The sequence below is a fragment of the Telmatherina bonti genome, assembly GCF_933228915.1.
Source record: "Telmatherina bonti genome assembly, chromosome: 2".
In the NCBI taxonomy this organism is placed as follows: Eukaryota; Metazoa; Chordata; class Actinopteri; order Atheriniformes; family Telmatherinidae; genus Telmatherina; species Telmatherina bonti.
In genome coordinates this window covers 28,887,327-28,904,670 of record NC_136620.1, presented here as the reverse complement: position 1 = coordinate 28,904,670, position 17,344 = coordinate 28,887,327, and the positions used below count along the sequence as shown (strand labels likewise).

At 38.6% G+C, this 17,344-nt stretch overlaps 1 protein-coding gene across 1 annotated transcript in view; it reads right to left on the bottom strand.

Moving 5' to 3' along the window:
• megf11 (multiple EGF-like-domains 11) overlaps nt 1–16,920 on the bottom strand; it is a gene marked incomplete at its 3' end in the record, with an annotated part of 52,990 nt that extends 36,070 nt beyond the window's left edge. The window contains exons 1-4 of the mRNA XM_079253917.1: nt 16,871–16,920; nt 15,839–15,940; nt 15,320–15,420; nt 11,057–11,149 (exon numbers count right to left, since the gene is read on the bottom strand). Of these exons, the coding sequence (XP_079110043.1) occupies nt 11,057–11,149; nt 15,320–15,380 (154 nt within the window). The 5' untranslated portion in view covers nt 15,381–15,420; nt 15,839–15,940; nt 16,871–16,920. The remainder of the gene's footprint in view (nt 1–11,056; nt 11,150–15,319; nt 15,421–15,838; nt 15,941–16,870) is intronic.
• Nucleotides 16,921–17,344: the final 424 nt, after the last annotated feature.

Below are 17,344 nucleotides of genomic sequence, written 5' to 3'. Positions count from 1 at the left end.
GTATTGATAAACTAGTCAAAGGGGCTTGTGGACATTCCCTTTACTGACATGCACTCAGGCACCACTGAGAAGGCATTTCCCATGACAAAATGCAGCAAACTCTGAACTGAACATACTTGACACTGTGAGTATTTTGCACAGATCAAAACAGTATTTTACAAATCTATGTCAAAGTGGAATAATATATTTTTGTTTTTTTTTACATGACTTTGGAGAATTTTGTCATTCTGCTTAGAAGGTGTGTACGCTTGATAACCTTGCTTTTCATCAGTTACAGACTCAGGAAACATGAAGTTGTCATTAAAGTAGGGTAAAAGAAACAGACTATTTCACACAAACAACATGCAATATAACCTTCTGAGAGGACGGCACAACTGCAGGCGAGGAAGAACACAGCAGAATGCAAAATACAACCCCAAATACCCCAGGGCCTGGAGGCAAATTTGATTAAAAGTTTGTTTTTCTTCACTCTCAACAAACGGAGGAACTCGTCGATGCGGCACTGACAGTTAATTGGACTTGGCAGGGCCACGAGTTCATTCGTCAGCATTGTGTGGGGCTTGCCTGGGAGGAGCAGGACAATCGATGTCCCTGAGGACGGCCTGTAATCACTGCAACACTCCAATGAAGTCCGGGGTTAAACATCAGGAGATTGCAGGTGCACCAGAGGATCTGAGAAAGACTGCTAATATGCTCCCTCTCCCAAAGCAAACCAAGGGCACTGCAACGCAGCACCCGCACAGCTGTGGTGATCCCTAAAAGAACCCAGTAATCTGAAGGTAGTATTCTGGAAAAGATGTCAGTAGTTTAAATTCCTAAAAGTTGGAAGGATGTATTTTATTAATATTTTGCAAATGAAATGCTTCTTGAGACTTGCAGAATCGGAGGGTTGCAGTCTGGATGACAGCTTCTGTCTGAGGAGTTATTTAATAATTACTGAGACATGTAGAAACACTCGGAGAAGGGTTGCAGGAGAAATAAAGTATAAAACAAGACAAAATAGTGCTATGCCTCACAAATTTAGGATTTTATAGAGGTGGCCATGGCTACGCTGCTAGAAGGTGAATCTCCAACCCCTTCATAAGTCAAAGTGGCCGTGAGCAAGACACTAAACCCCAAGCTGTTTCTGATGTGTGTGTAAGTGTGTGTATGACAGAAAAAAGGCACTGTACATATAGAACAAGAAGAAGTGGTATATACGGTGAGTCTGTGTAAAGCACTTCACAGAGCCAATTCAAGGTTAAAAAGGCGGTGTATGATCAAAAACAGTTGACCATTTTCTTGCACATTTATGATGATAACATTAAAGATTAAAAGGAAAATATCTGTCACACAAAACTTTCTCTTTTTTTCAATAACATTAACACAACTGTTGAGAATTTAAAAAGGAGGGTGTGTGCAATTATGCAGTCCTGTCACACAGTAAATTGTAACACAGTTAGGAGAAAAAATCTTTCTATTTGGGCATAAAATTCTTCTTTATGTGGGAGGAGAAATTTGGAAGATATATTTCTTGCATGCCTGCAGCTTGTTTGTGGCTTGCAGATGAGGCAGAACTTGAACCCCTGTGGGCTAGAGAGAATACATTTATAACAAGAACTAGAAGCCCGAGAGAGCTTTTTATGACAAGCCCGTTCTCCTAACCCTAGCCAACTAATTTCTAATGCCAGATGGTATGGGTGTTTAAAGCTAACCAAAGAAAAAGTGAAAATAGCTGTACTGGTTTCCACAGAACACAAACTCAAATCACCTGGATGGCAGTCATGGGAATTACTTCACCATGACACTCCTCAGCCACTGATATTGACTTTTTCTGCAGCCTTTCCTGACTGTTTTACAAAATGCCATGAGACTGTTCTCCTGTATGAAGCCTTTTATAGATCCATGAAGTTGAAAAAAAAAAGTTCTGTGCAAGAACACAAATCAAATAGCATTGGGTTATGTTTTGTAATAGTTTCACAAACTGCCATGATACTGTGTTGAATTATGTCTCCTATAAACTCAACTGTGAAAAGGTCATCACAAGAAATGATTAATAAAAATCTACTGGATCAGTGAAAAAAAAAAGAAAAAAACCTTCATAAATACAATTCAGGTGTGACTTATAGACTGTGAAATGAGCCTAAAACAGCTTTGTTCTACATTAGTATTCAGGTGATACCTTATCTCTCTAAACTGTTATCATAGCATTTCAGCTATTTTAGACACACTGACCTTCTCTTAAGGACAAGAGATAAGGTTTTTTAATGTCCTTATTAAATCAAGCCATCTAAGCAGGCTTTCAGAGCTCAGTAGTGTGTTCCAGGAGCTCATAACTCTCTTCCACAGACTAATGACAAGAACCATAGTGATAATGACCAGCATGTCTACATGTCGTACCATCTTAACTATCACCAAGATATGCAGTATCCAGCAGCTTTTTGTGCTCAGGTTACATGCAAAAACATCACACATGCATGTGCACACATACACATACTCGTGCACACTCATATTTTAGCCATTCTCCAAAAGGTAATGGTGCAGTGAGCTCCCAGGGCATAATAAATCCTGCTTAATGGGATGGTGCAAAAAAAATCTTCAGAGCTGAGCAAAGTCAGTCTGCACACTTGACCAATGGGGCTTATATGTACAGAAAGTGTCATAGAGACAGATGATGAATGGCTTTTAGACAGAATCTCTTTGAGAGATTTTGATTGTGAGAATTTTTTTTTATTTATCAACACATAGTTAATCACAAGAATTAGTGTGTGTGCATGCGTGTGTAGTAAACTGTGCTGTCAGGCACTGTGTGTGTTCCACAACTCATCTGATGGACTCGATATCAGTCAGATGAAGTCTCGACAGTGATTTACACAACTCATAAGTCACTATGAGAAATGAAGGGAAAGATCAGAGGCATGACGCATGATGTGAACCCTGTAGTCTGGTCACATAACAGGACATACAATATGCCTCTTCATGCCACTACATTAAAATCATAAAACTACATGAAGTTCTTCTCACTAATCCTCAAAGATCAGGCTTCTCCCCAGTTACTTCACAATCGCTGGGATTGGATTTCAACATGAAAATCAGAAAACCATTTTCGTGATGATCCCTTATTAATGTAATATTGTTATGAGTTTAGAAAAACGTAACCAAGTTTTAAAGTCTTGTAATATCTTCCAACAGAAAAAAACACGTCTCTATGGTTAACATTTTTAAATTTCCAGGTATTTCAGGGAGGACCCAATAAAGAGTTAATGAGCCAGATTCTACATAAAATTGATCGGCACGATGTTGCTTTCCCCTTGTTAACCCACTTTATTAACTAAAACACACTAGAACACGTCATGTAATGCAATTATATTATGCTGTCCATATATTGCGTCATTATAGCATGGTGTGTGAGAAGTCTAACGCCAACTGGCTCGAATTATTTTTGTTTATATGTACACGTAGTTTGGCAAGTTAAATCACTGTTACATCACTCTCTTACGGGGGTCACCATAGTAACACGTTCAGATCAGCTGGTTCAGATCAGTTGGCTTTTGACAGGTGAAAGAGAGACTTGGATTTTGGGGTGAATTTTTAAACATTTTTGGCCCAAATGAAACATGTGATGAATGGGAAGAGGGGGAGAACAAATTAGAAGAAACGGAAAAGCAAAAGCACAATTGAGTTTATGTAAATAAAATCTGATTCCATTGCATTTTTCTTGACAACGGTTGTTTAGCATGAAAAGTACATTGGGGCCAGTATTAAATAGTTCCTATACTGAGGCATATTTACCAAGTTTTTAAAAAAAATAAAATAACTATTTGTTTTAAAATGTTTGCTGTGTGGGACCATGGCATCAGTGGATTAACAAGGACCCGTGCATTAAAAAAAAAAAAAACAAAACAAAAAACTATTTAATTCTTACTTGTATGTTACTGTTTTTAGATCAATGTACATACTTAGTGACAAAAGGTGGAAATTATCCACTGGCTTTAATCTTACATATGTGAAAGTGTGAATTAATATGCCAGGTATTGAATTTTTAAAAAAAAAAGTTTGTTCTGGAACATGTAAATGTCTTTTATAGGGGACATATGGACAAGAAGAGTAATTCAGTTAATGCATACAGCGATTGAAACTCTGTTTAATTTCTTTCTTTGAATCACTTTATTTTGATCGAATCACTGAAAACTTTATTTTAAACTTCTGCAGCAGATCTGTGTGGCAGTTTGTGTTCTCTATGGACCTGGTTATGAGTAGTTTCTCATTTTGTTCAAAGCTTTAATACAGCTAATATCTCTGTATTTCAATATGAAAGGCATTTGCAATGCAAACTGTCTTTTATAAGAGCTGTTGTTATTGAGATTTATGGATGCCAGCTGGCTATATAAAAAAATATTAGACAGGGACCAATAATCATCTCGCTGGCTTACACTGCCACCTCAATTTTACATCCAAAGATGAGGCCTAGCTTTATTTCTTCTTCTTTGATTTTGTCAGACAAGACACTCGACTGATGTTGTTATTGTGACCATTCGAAGGTGTTGTGCTCAATGTTCCAACTCATATGGACCAGTATATATTTGCTGGTCCTGTTGAACTTTACGGAAAATTACCTCTAGTTACTATGGTGACATGCTTCCTATGCAACAAAAATGGCATGCACTAACAAACTGATAGTGTTGTCAAAGTATGTACTTTAGTAACACAAAGCATGATTTTTTTTTTTTTTTTTTTTTTTAAAAAGCCTGACTGGGAAACTGTGTTGTTTAACCAGGTAGATTTTAAGCACTGAAACCAAAACAGACAAATGAATGAGAGTAAATGAAGACTCAGAGAAGATGAAGAAAGGGGTAGTTTCATAATGGAGGAGTTCCTAAGCAACAAGGACAGAGCACATTAACTTCATCTGCCGTTTTCCTTATCCCTGTTGTTGAATGTGTGTCTTGTTCAAATAACTACAATGCATCATAAATACCTACACTGTGCTCCATTGATACAATTGTTTGATAACCACTGGATAGTTACTTGTCAGTCTGGAAGAGCATGTACTGGTGACACTTATAGACTGATACAACAAAAACAAGATTGGGTGCAACACTCTGTTTTGATGCCGTCCTTGTTACCTTAAAATAAATATGTTGTTAAGCTTAGTTTAGTGTAGATTTTAGGTCATTCAATTGAGTTGAGCTTTTCTTGAGCTTCTGTCAGGCAGTTGTTGATTGTGGACCAGAGTGGAAAACAGCTTTTCTGGCTGCAGGGTTGTTCTTGAAGTGTGAAATCCAACTTGTTCTCAAATTTTGGAGAATTTGCCATCTCGTCAAAGAAGGTTTTCTTTGAGTTGGTGCCCTGTCTCACCTGCCGTAATAATATTGCCTGGTGAGGATTAGGAAAAAGAATCAAGAGTAAGTTTAAGTTTTAAATCTTTAAGGTTAATTTAACATTAATCGGCTTTTTTCGCATTCATTTCTGACACCAACTGCTGATGCAATACAGAGTGATGAAGCAGGGTTCATTCACAATCACATAAGATTTAAAGAAAGTGAAGACCCAAACTAAAAAGCAAGGCTCTGTTACTGTCAGTGAAAAACTCCATACTTTAACTGATAATTGTAGCAGCTGATATGACGTTGATGCAATGTTTTATTTATACGCGGAGAGAAGGCTGGTGCAACATGTGTGAAGCTGGAGTAAGTAACATTGCGACTTACTTTGGAAAGCATAAACTGGGTGCGAAAATCCTGAGGAACTCAGTACTTTACAACAAAACAAAACCCTGTCTGTACAGCAGAGACCAGGCTCGCTGATATACACACATACACATACACACACACACACACACACACACACACACACAGATGCACAGAGGCATAAGCCACAATAGATTGGTCCATTTTCTGTTCCCTGAGAGAAATACCATTTCCTGGGTGCTTTGATCTACCAAAATGAATGAGGCAGTTGGGATCGACTGTTACAAGCAGCAAGAAGCCCCTTCAGACTCATGCAGTTAGAATATTCATAGTTCTCCCCAAAGTGTCTCTTAACATGCTTGTATAATGAGGAATTCAATCGATGTAGACTTCTTTTTCAAAAGCTGATGTGGAGATGAAGTCTCACTTTTCCAATTTTGTTTTTTTTTTTTTTTTGTTATATATGGAGGCATGACTTCCTTTTAACACTGCTGAGTGGCACACAAACTCCTACACACACGCACACACACACACACACACACACACGGTGCATTCACTCTGTAAGCTTAATGAAGAGAGAAGTTCTGAGTGCAAAGTTAAGTGACATTTAGACTGATGTGTCAAGTGACAGTAAATCTGCATGTGTCTCTGTCAGGTTCAATGTGACTGAGGCTCTGGGTCTGACAGCAACTTATGTCAGTGTCCTGCTGCTGTGGGACTGGAGAGAAACCATCTGCCTCAGATGTGCCTCTGAGAATAATATGTAAACACTGTTGACATTCACTAGAGAAAGTCCTCACAAGGGTGGTTTTCAAGCCAAAAATTAAGTTTCACAAACATTTTTCTGTCTAGTTACCCTTTTATGCGTTTCTTTGATGGTTTTGGGGAATGTCATCCAACAGAAAATAAGGTAATTAAACTTCAGTCATTATCTGCCCTTTTCATTAGACCTAGACAATCTGGATAACAACCACATATTTTTAAAAAACAATAAAACAAATAATTTATTTAAATCTTTAAAAAAATGAATAACATTACAGATTTACTTTTCAATTAGCATAAAGTAAGAAGCATGTAGCATCTCATCTGGTGCAACAGTCCGTAAAAAGCATTCATAGGCCACATTTATCATTTAATCATGTGTACAGCAGCCACGACAGTGACCAAGGAGGAATATGTTAACTTATGGACCATGGCTGACCAATCACATTAGATTTGGCTGTTAAGTGTGATAAATTTCTTCCAAGAAAATCAAAGGATGTTTTGTGGTTAACAAAGGTCTACTGATCCTTGGATTTTTCAGGTTTTTATCCAATCCATCCACCTTACATACACATCACATTATAACAAGCATGTGGTTATCAATGTGCAGCACATATAGAAAAGGCCAAAATCTGGAAAAACAAATATAAACAGTAAAGTAGAAGACCAAACTATGTTTAAAAGACTAAAAATAATCTATAAACTAAAAAAAACTAAAAGAAATTAAAAGATTAGGATATTGTAAAAGAAATAAGAGGTAGAATACACTATAAAAATTCAAACAAAATTAAACTACAAAAATACAATAAAAGTAATTAAAAGAATAAAAGACAGCTAAATAAATAAAAAGACTAAAACTGCCTCCCCAGTATCCCCTGCACTATGTTCCTGCTTCACTTCTCTGCAGCTGCCCCTGACAGGATTGTACACCTGTCCCTCATTGCTGGCTATGTGTGTTGCAGCCACTCATTTAGTAAACACATCATTGAACAACAACTCTGGTAGTGAGCCCACATTGACCTTCATCACTTGGATTGTTTTTTTTTTCCTTTGTCATTAAACTATTGTCACCTTGTATCAGCCTTTGAGTCCTCCATTGGTCCTTAGTCATGACAAAAATGAACTAAAACCAATCAAATGTGACGATACACTAAAAGAAATTAAAAGACTAAAAAAAAGTATAAAACTGAAATACACTAAAAGTAATAATATGACTGAAATACATGAAAAACACTTAAATTGACAAAGACACACTCTAAGAAATTTTAAAGCCAAAATGCATCAAATTATTTAGTTATATACTTAAAGCCATCAAGGTGTGATTTAAAAGTTTCCAGTTTTGGAGGCCAGTCTGAGATGCATGTGGAGCTCAATGCACAGTTAGAATGCCAGCACTGAAAGAGCTTGGTCACCTTTGGATTTGTGTCTGGATCTAAGAACCACAAGGATGAGCTGCTCTGCAGATCTCAGTGTCCTCGATGGAGTGTATAGTTCTAACATGTCTGATCCATATGTTGTTGCCAGTCTGTTTAACGCTTGAAAAATCAATACAGTCGAATGAATTCTGAAACTGACAAGCAGCCAGTGCAGGGAAGCCAGCATGGGGGAGACGTGATCATGCTTTTTAGTGCCAGTTATCTTTGTAGCATTGATTTTTAAAATCTTTTCACAAGTGGGCGAATGTTTCCACCACAACAGTGGAAAGCAAAGTCTATGTAAGCAAAATGAAGAAACACTAAAAGCTTCATATCTGTGAACATTTCTTCCCCTGAGCAGTGGGAACATATCATTATCCAACTGAGGCGCATGGAATCAATGCTTCATTACACCTAATATTTTTTTCAAGTGATGGTAGTCATAGCTAAATATGCCTCCTGAATGTAACATCTATCTTTATCGCAGTCTTTATTTGAAAGTTGTTATTACTGCAGTATATAGTGACCTTGTCGACAGCCTCATCACAAGGATTAAACCAGCAAGTACTGAGGGGTACACTGAGATGAAAGAAATGGGACTTAGTTATTTCTGTGCAAATACAGAAAAAAAGTCTACTTTTTTACCCTAAAAACTCATAAGATCACGAGAAAACTTTACGCAGTTTTCATTCAATATAACTCATAATATCATACAAAAATTGAATTTTAGTCTCATTTTGTGCAGCTTCCTTTTCACCAGCACATAGTAAATTTGTGTCCAATAACATCCCCACATAGCAAAATCTCGCACTGTGTGTCAGCTGACAAAAATTGCTAAAGACGTGCCGTTGAGTCCTATAAGCGGAGTTCCATTTAACTGAACTGCTTTTGCTAAAATTGCTGCCATCTTTAGTTTATTAGGTTCAATATATGTTTTTTATCCTTTTTTTTAGTTTTCAGTGGGCAATTTCTGTTGATAGCATAGAGTGTAGTCATAGAAAAAACATGTTTATAAAGATATACCCTACTGACAAAACAGTATGCACAAAAGAAAAACAGACAAAAACTAACACTAATAGGTACAGTGCACTCTTTTACTGGCCTAACTGCTAAACTGAAACAAATACTGAATTCATGACATATTATTGAAGAAAACATGTTTGTGATTACTTTCTGCAAACACAACACAGAGATGGAAAAGTGATTGTACCAACCAACAGCAACAATTAATCATTCATCGCTCTTTGGAGGGAACACAACCTCTACTCGGAATGCTCCAGATTTGTATGAACAGATGTAGAACGAGACAGTATACGCAAACATCGGTCAATATCCTGTTTTGCAGTTTTATCTATCCACCAGTATGTCCTTGAGATGAGGCTGAGACGCATCAGAACTCCAGGCAGGGTCACAAGGTAAATCTGGTCTCAGTGGGATTGTTGCTTCTGGCCGAAAAAACAGGAGGAAATGTCTTCTGGCTACAGCAGGTGGACACCAGCAGGCGGAAAAGCTGGTGATATCGCTCGTCTTCCTTTACCAACACATTTTACTGATTCTAACCCACCTGATCGCCTTTGCTTGTCTTGGCTACAAACACTACGACTCTTTATTTTAACCACCTGACCCACATACAAAACTGCTTCCTGGTGGGTGCTGCTCCAGAAACTAGGCCCAAGCCTTTGATCCAGCTCCAGATCACTGGCTGAAAGACTGTCACTTCAGCTTTAGTCCACAGAGCACCCCACGGCAGCTCTTTTTCTCAAAGCTTGGGCGACACACTTTTTATCACATTCGCACATCCTTTGTCATGTGACCAGCTCATTCTGCCCTCTCTCCAGCTTGTGCACCACAGAACTGGCTTTCTAGGTGAACACAAACACCTCGAATGAAACACAAAAGTGATCAAATAAACAACAAATACACTGAAGCATTGATGGTGGACGAACTTTAACTAAACCACAATATCTGTGCTGGTAAAAGTAAAATTTACAGTGACAGACAAAAAAAAAAAAAAACATGCTGAAACATTTACACGAAGGAAAAAGAGGGCAGATTTAATTTAAAAATTGGCACGCATTCCTAATTTCTACAGATGAAAGCTCATAAATGAAAAAGCCTGGAATCATGCCTGATATGGAAATCCAAAGTTATGAATAATGCCTCTGTCTCAATCATCAAGTCTGTTTTAACAAGGTGGATTAGCTAAGCACCTGCAGGCTGAAAGGCACACATGGCTGCACTCCTAACTTACTAAGAGCGGGACAAGAGTTCCCGAGGGCCCTGAACCTCTTATTCTCCTTGTTGGACCCTCACCAGTCTGTAGGAGGGAGCAACAGCAAACAGCTCAGGCTTGTCATTTACACCGATGAGTCTACCTCCAACTTGCCGGCGCTGCAGCAACAGCAGCTGATTTACACACAGTTGCTAATCAGTGAATGGCTCTCTTACTAATGAAAACTCATAGATCTATACAGTAACAGTACTGATATGATTTTAGATGCTATTACTCATTTCTGAATATGCAACTTGCAACAGCAGTTGAATGCTACACAGGGTGAGCTGTTGAAGTTACGAATTACAGGTCAGAAATGTTGATGTGGAAAATGGAGACTAGGTCCCAGGTATTGCTATCTCTGGTCTGAAAAATAACAGCCTCTTGTATGCATATTTCTATCCAGACATAAATTTCACAAAAAGGAGCATATTCTTTGCTCCAGCCTGGCCTCGGTAAGGCTCTGGCATTTAGTTGATTGCAGGATAGAAGTGGCCCACTCCACCGGTCCATTCAGATATGGGAGCCAAGGCAACCCCAGTAAACAGAGAGGCCAGCACAATGGTTTGTTTCAGCTTGGCACTGATCCATCATTTCACTAAACAAGTCATGGACACCACCAGTCTAATCATGATTAAGACCATAACAGAGAGTTTGGTAGACACAAGGGGGATGCAACCATCCATCCATCCGCTAGATTCATCAAGCAAATCACTTCCACTTCCAGCAAATGAAAATGAATTCATTGTGACTTACCTGTTCCATTGACTGTGTTTGCTAAGAAGAGAGGATACAAAGCTGAGCAGCTTTGAGATAGACTGACATTGAGGCAATACAGATTGACAGCAAAGTCTTATGGACCTGCTGGCTTTGAGAGCAATTTAGGAATAAATGAGTCTAAATGACTTATTGTAGATTTAGAGGTAAAGCACACTCACCACTGGAGCAGTCCAGTCCTCCCCATCCAGGCTCACACTGACATGTATCAGGAGACACACAGCGACCATGGACACATTCCTCTGAACACAGAGCTGAAACAGAGATTCACCACATTACTACAATTAATAATCGTGTTACATACTCACATAAACACACAAAGTGGGATGTAAAAGATCATTAAACCACCAATAAATGCAATTAAAACCACCAAGACAACAGCTGAAAGAAGACAGCCAATAGAATTGAACACTCAATATCTTCATCATGGGGCTAGATCTTAGCTTTGGCAGACATATTAAACATCCATCTCCAGTACTTGACACTGGGCTAAATGATTTCTTAAGAGACTCGAGCTTTGGTTAACATCTTGGTATATCACACAGCTTTACTTTCCACAATGAGCTGTCATCAGCAGGCTGAGCCATGACGGAAGACGCTGTAAATCACCTCTAATGCTCTGCCACATCGTGAAGCTCCAATATTGCAGGTACACTGAAGTGTTTACTAAGTGTGCAGTTTTCTTGATCATTCATATTGAGCAACACAACACCAAATTGATCGGACTGACATTAGTATTCCTGGTGGAGCATTCACAAGAACTGAAAGGGGTTTTTTTTGAGCTGGACAAAAAAGAAACTTGGATAGAGGGCTATTTTTTCCTCTTTTTTTTTTTTTTTTGTCAAACCATGCAGCAACAATAGCACAAAAATAGGTACTTAGCATGAATAAATATATAGAAGCCAAGGTCATCTGGCCAGCAGGGTTAAGACAAGCAGGCTTTTATCTGGGGAAGGAGGCAGACAGGCAAATATAACAAGAGAGAAATCCCGCCTGATGGGAATCAGCAGTTCACTAACATGGCCTGTGGAGGGATGATACACAATCCAAGGGCAGCGGAGCAGACAGTCTGTCCTCTTAACTGATCAGACCTCATCTAACACTTCATCCAAGTGTTGCCTTCGTTGTTTGCTTCTTTTTTATGTGTCTTGGTACAGGGGACAGCATCTACATGATGAACAACAGAAGGTCTGTTAATATTGCAGCTCTGTGTGCAACATCATGGCACCCATCCTGCAGGCGGAGAGGTCAGCAGGGGCTGGCTGCAGGCCTGAACAGAGCTACTATTGATTATCACTCAATCAAGCTTTGATTAGGATCCACCACCAGCGAGAGAGATGCAGCGAGAGAGAAGAAGGGGGAGTGAATCCCAAGCACATCCATGGATAATCGCAAAATGCTCCCACGGCAAAAAAATGCTCAACCAGAGATTGAAAGATAATTCAGGGCAGATTTTTGCGCGTCAGTGCTTTGGCAGGAAACTGTCTAATTACAGTAAGCCAACAAATGGAGAGAGAAGAAGAGCTCCCACATTTATGCTGACGAAGGTAGTGAGATCGACTACTTGTAATCAATGAGTCCACAGCATGCAGAGTATTCAAAGTGAAGAGGAGACGAATTCAATGTCACCATGATGAGTTGATTTCGTTTAGTTTCAATCAGCAAATTCTGATCAGCGAGAACAGGAAAATGCAAATGTGTCACATCCTTTAGAGAAAAAAAAAGAAATATGGAAATGAAGTTTTGAATATGGGAGAAAGGATAAAGCGCACCCTTCTCCTGAGATCTGAACCGGTGTACTGAAGGGAAGGCATAATAAAGTAGGAGGTAGGTCTTTCATTTTTAATTGAAATTCATGAATCACTCTGCCTAACTCATGTCTAAGGAATCTGTTGGAAAATTAAGTCTTTCATCTAGATAAAAGGCTAATCTAACTCATTATGCAGAGGTGTTATCAGAACAAGGAACAATGAAGCTAATTGGTGATGGCCACGCCATAATATAAAATTTTATGTTTGTGCCCAGTTAAACTAGAGTCGTTTAAAAATGCTCATAAACCAGCTGTTTTTAGTGCTTCCTTGTTTTTTTGGGCACTAGTTACTGACAACCACAAGAATTTAGTTTCTTGCTGTTTTTTGCTGTGGCAATGTTATGTAGTAAATCTTAATGTTGCTGCTGTTTAAATAAATCCACACCTCCAGAACATATCAAACACCTTCCTGCAAAGCTTCTCCTGCAAGCCTCTGTCGAACACATGGATGACTTATTTTATAACTATGTCTTTGAAGCATTGAAAAAAAATGCAACAAAGCCAAAATGAAAAAGAAATCAAAGCCACAGGATCCCTTTCTGAAGAAAAATCTCATCATCTTTCAGATCATCAAAATGCAAATGGGAAACTTAATCAAAACCAAACTAATTCTACAGACAAACACCGGACAAGCAGATGTCATGCAGGAGTCATCTGGCCTTAATGCTTTATAAAAACAGGGACTAGTCGCCCTGCAGAGCCTGTCAGCCTCTGAAGATATTACAAGCTCTTGTCATTAGCAAGGTCCTCTCACTTCTTCTTGCACAACCATAATAATCATGCTTATTAGGAGGGAAATGAGTTCCTCACACCCTCTTCATAGGCTAGTAACATATTAAGGTAATGACTTACATTAGATCAAAGGTCAAAGAAATAATAAAGACCTCTGGTTGGAAACTTCAAGCACTAATTACAGAGAAGCAGATCAAAGTTCAACGCATCGTGGAGAGCCTTGAGCAAATTAAACAATCAATTACTGAGGATGGAATGAAGCAAAAATAACAAACAGAGAAGACTATGCAAGAAGATAATGTACTGATCTCGTGTCAGAGGCAATTTCCGTTTGTGGGTTTCTGTTACAATTTTGGTGCATTTGCAGTCTCAACATCCCCAGATTCATTTAGCCGCCTCTCATTGGAGCTAATGTGAGTGTTATTGTTGTGCCATATGACAAAATAATAAAAGAAGGAAGAAAAAAAAAAAAACAGGCAGGACTAAAACTCACACATTCTTTAAGCGTCTCTGTTCTTCTAATGAAACAGCCGACACAATAGAGGGAGTATTTTACATTCGATAAACAACAAGAGTCTTGAAAGAGAGGACTTGAGTTAATTTTGGGTCGATTTACTCTATAATGTCCCCTTTTGTCACCGCGTGCAAAACTGCTCGGGGAGTACAAATCTTTTAATCCTGGTAGTGAGTGTGCAAGGATTAAAAGAGAACAGTTTGCAAAGGCAGCAGAAAGCAAACATTGTCCTGTTGGCCTCTATCAACTCTGACTCCCTGCCTAACCTGAAAGGCGCCGAGTTAAAATGCTGCCTGGTTAATAATATGAAAGCAAAACCTACAATATACCCAGGAGGGCTAATTCTAGAGGCACCCCCCCAACTTAGAGATTCACCTGTTTAGCACCCTGAAAAGCCTATTAATAAGCAAATTCCTCCACCGTCAGTTAAATGGTTAATGAATACATTATTGATCAGTCTTCTGCACCTCACTCCTTAAGACCACCATATAATCACACTGGCTTGTACTCTGTGCTGGCTGACTTCCTGGGGAAGGGCTACCCTGAGGCGATTAAAGCCCTGACAAGGACAAGCTCAGCTGTGGTCAAAGAGCAAGCCCACATGGCAGCAGTCATTGTTTCAGAAATCTCCTTCTGCAGCAAAAGATGTAAGATAGTATTAAAGTGCAATTCGAAACTTATCTAAAGAGAATAAAATATAAGGTAAGGCATGGATATCAAAATCGCAGCTCTCTGAGGCTACTAAAATATGTACTGTCTTTATTTGACCAACATGCAGAAATATTCAGTTTGATGTGAGGAAGCAGAAATAGAAGTTGATGATCATTAATGAAGCTATAAAAATGACAGTGAAGGATTGTTATCAGCATGTTGCTACAGTGTAATTTTCAAGGCTTCTGCTCTTTTCAGGTTATTGAATTCTGGTGCAGTTTTATATTGGGTGATATAACTCCACAGTCTAACCAGTACCTCCTTGGCTCGTTAATTTTTGTCATTGTTATACAACTTCAATTAAACTGTACTTGCTGGAAGAGTAAAGCAAGGAGAAGGCTGTGGTATAAAATAGTATACCATATTTAATACGTTCTTAGTAAATCATGCTAAATCACTTTAAACTTAAATTCACAGTGGTAGACAAACCAGGAAGGTGGTGGTTTAGAGTTATTGAGTGTTCATTATATACAGGATCTGAAAGAATGTGGGTGGGTGCGTGGGGGGTTGGCCCAGTGGGCTTTATATGCAAGCCACCCACAGCAAAGATCAGTCCTAATATTTACTTTTCTTTCTCAGAAGGTCTGCAGACATAACCTGAAATGTCATCTCTGTCAGGACAAAGAAGTATAAGAAAAAAAAAAAAAAGACACTCACGAACACACAAGTCTCCGCTCTCAAAGTAACCAGGGCAACACTGTGAGCGGCGCCTATACATGGTCCTTACTCCCCGCCGGTAAGCCGTCTTATAGCTGATCCTGGAAAATTAGACACACACAGACGCCATGTGATGTAAAGCGAGACCTTCTCTGAAGGGCAGGAAGAATACAGAAAGCTAAAGTAACTTCATATTTTCATGGTAGTGGCAAATTTCTATAAACCAGTAAAGACAAAGAATAATAATTCAGTAGAATCCCATCCACCACACAGAAATCAGTCGTTGGGACGTATGCATATATGAATATATGTTAGCTCTAAACTTTAAAATAATTATTAAAAACTAGCGATATCTGCAATATCAGATTATTACTGTGTACTGATTCTTTACTCTGTAACAAAGCAATTTATTGCTGCTTATACAGACTTGGCTCTAATTTTGGTGATAGTTAAGGGAAAATAAAATAATTATAATAATAATAATAATTTAAAACAAAATGAACATCCTTCCAAACACACCTGTGTCTTGTGCATTTAAACCAGTTGAGAATGTCTGTGCATCTGGTGTAATAGATCTGGTCAAATGGGTGTGCATATGATTCCTGGACAGTCACTGCATAGCTGAAAGACAAATATGTAAACACATCAGTAGCACACAGAATCCCGGAGCTCTACTTAAATACATTATAACGTCATTTTATCTGGTCCTTGTTTGAAGGGACATGTTTCTTATGTTAGAAATGACTAGACTTAATTAAACTGAATTTAGGGAAATGAAAAGTGTCTCAACTTTTACTCCCTACAACAACAAAAACTACTAGCAAACCTGTGTTTCATAATTACATGATGTAATGTCTATAATATACTGGTAAAAAAAATTGGCAGAGAATATAATTTTAGTTTCATACTGATAGACTTCCGCTTAAGAAATAGTCTTAAAGAGTCTCAAGCAAAATTACCCTGCACATATCTTCCTATGATGCTTTAGGGATGCTTGGACTCATGGCAAATAAAACTAATATAATTACTTAAGTTTGTAAAGAAAGTGAATGTTTATGATGCATGCAGTCAGATGAGCCTGGGAATCCTGAGAGACCTTAAAACCATAAAGGGACCCACATCGGGAATTAATTCTGATGCCAATAAGATGGAACCACAATTCCTAAGTACCCTCACCTTGGTCAGGCAATAATCCACATAATACATCTTCACAAATTTTGTTCCACCCCTTTGCATTGAAGACAGAAATTATTCCTGCTTATTTCTCATAAGTGACACTGCCCAGCACAGCTAATAATTATTCAGGCACCGTGGGCCCCATGATAGATTAGGATGAGAGTACACTGATCAATCTGCCTGCATATTTCATTTGAAGCTGCAGCTCCTCCCAGCTCTCAGCTCTTGAGCTGTGACTTAAGTAGTGTGAGATCGATACTTTTGTATGGACTTTGTATGGAAGATCTAGCTCTATGGTTACAAGCACATAGACCGAAACAGATTCAGTATCTTACAACGTCAGTTCTGGGAAAACACAAAAAGATAAAGCCTCACCTCTCCCAGTGGCTGCAGACATTGGGGTCATCGGGGTTGAGACTCAACACACCACTAGTGAAGCTTAGAATGAAGAACCAGGCCGGCAGGGCAACTTGTGACCCCATCCTTCGCTCTGAAAAGAGAACAAGAGAGAAAAATAAATGGTTGGTGGATTTATCAGCTCAAATCTAGGCTTTTCTGAAATCAAAGTCTTCTGACACACACCCCGTGATAGTTTTGGGAAATAATGTACACTTATACAGAAACGGATAAGAAGATCAAAGGCACTCTCATGGATGCTAACCTATATTCAGCCTCAGGGTGAGCAGAAAGATCGGAATCAGGGTGAAACGTACTGCATTGTACTGTCTCAAAATGAAAACAATAAAACAATGAAAAATATATCTTTCTGACTTATTAAATGTTATATAACTACATGTAATTTAAAATAGGCAAACCTATTCAAAATCCTTTAGCAGTAAGTCATCTCAT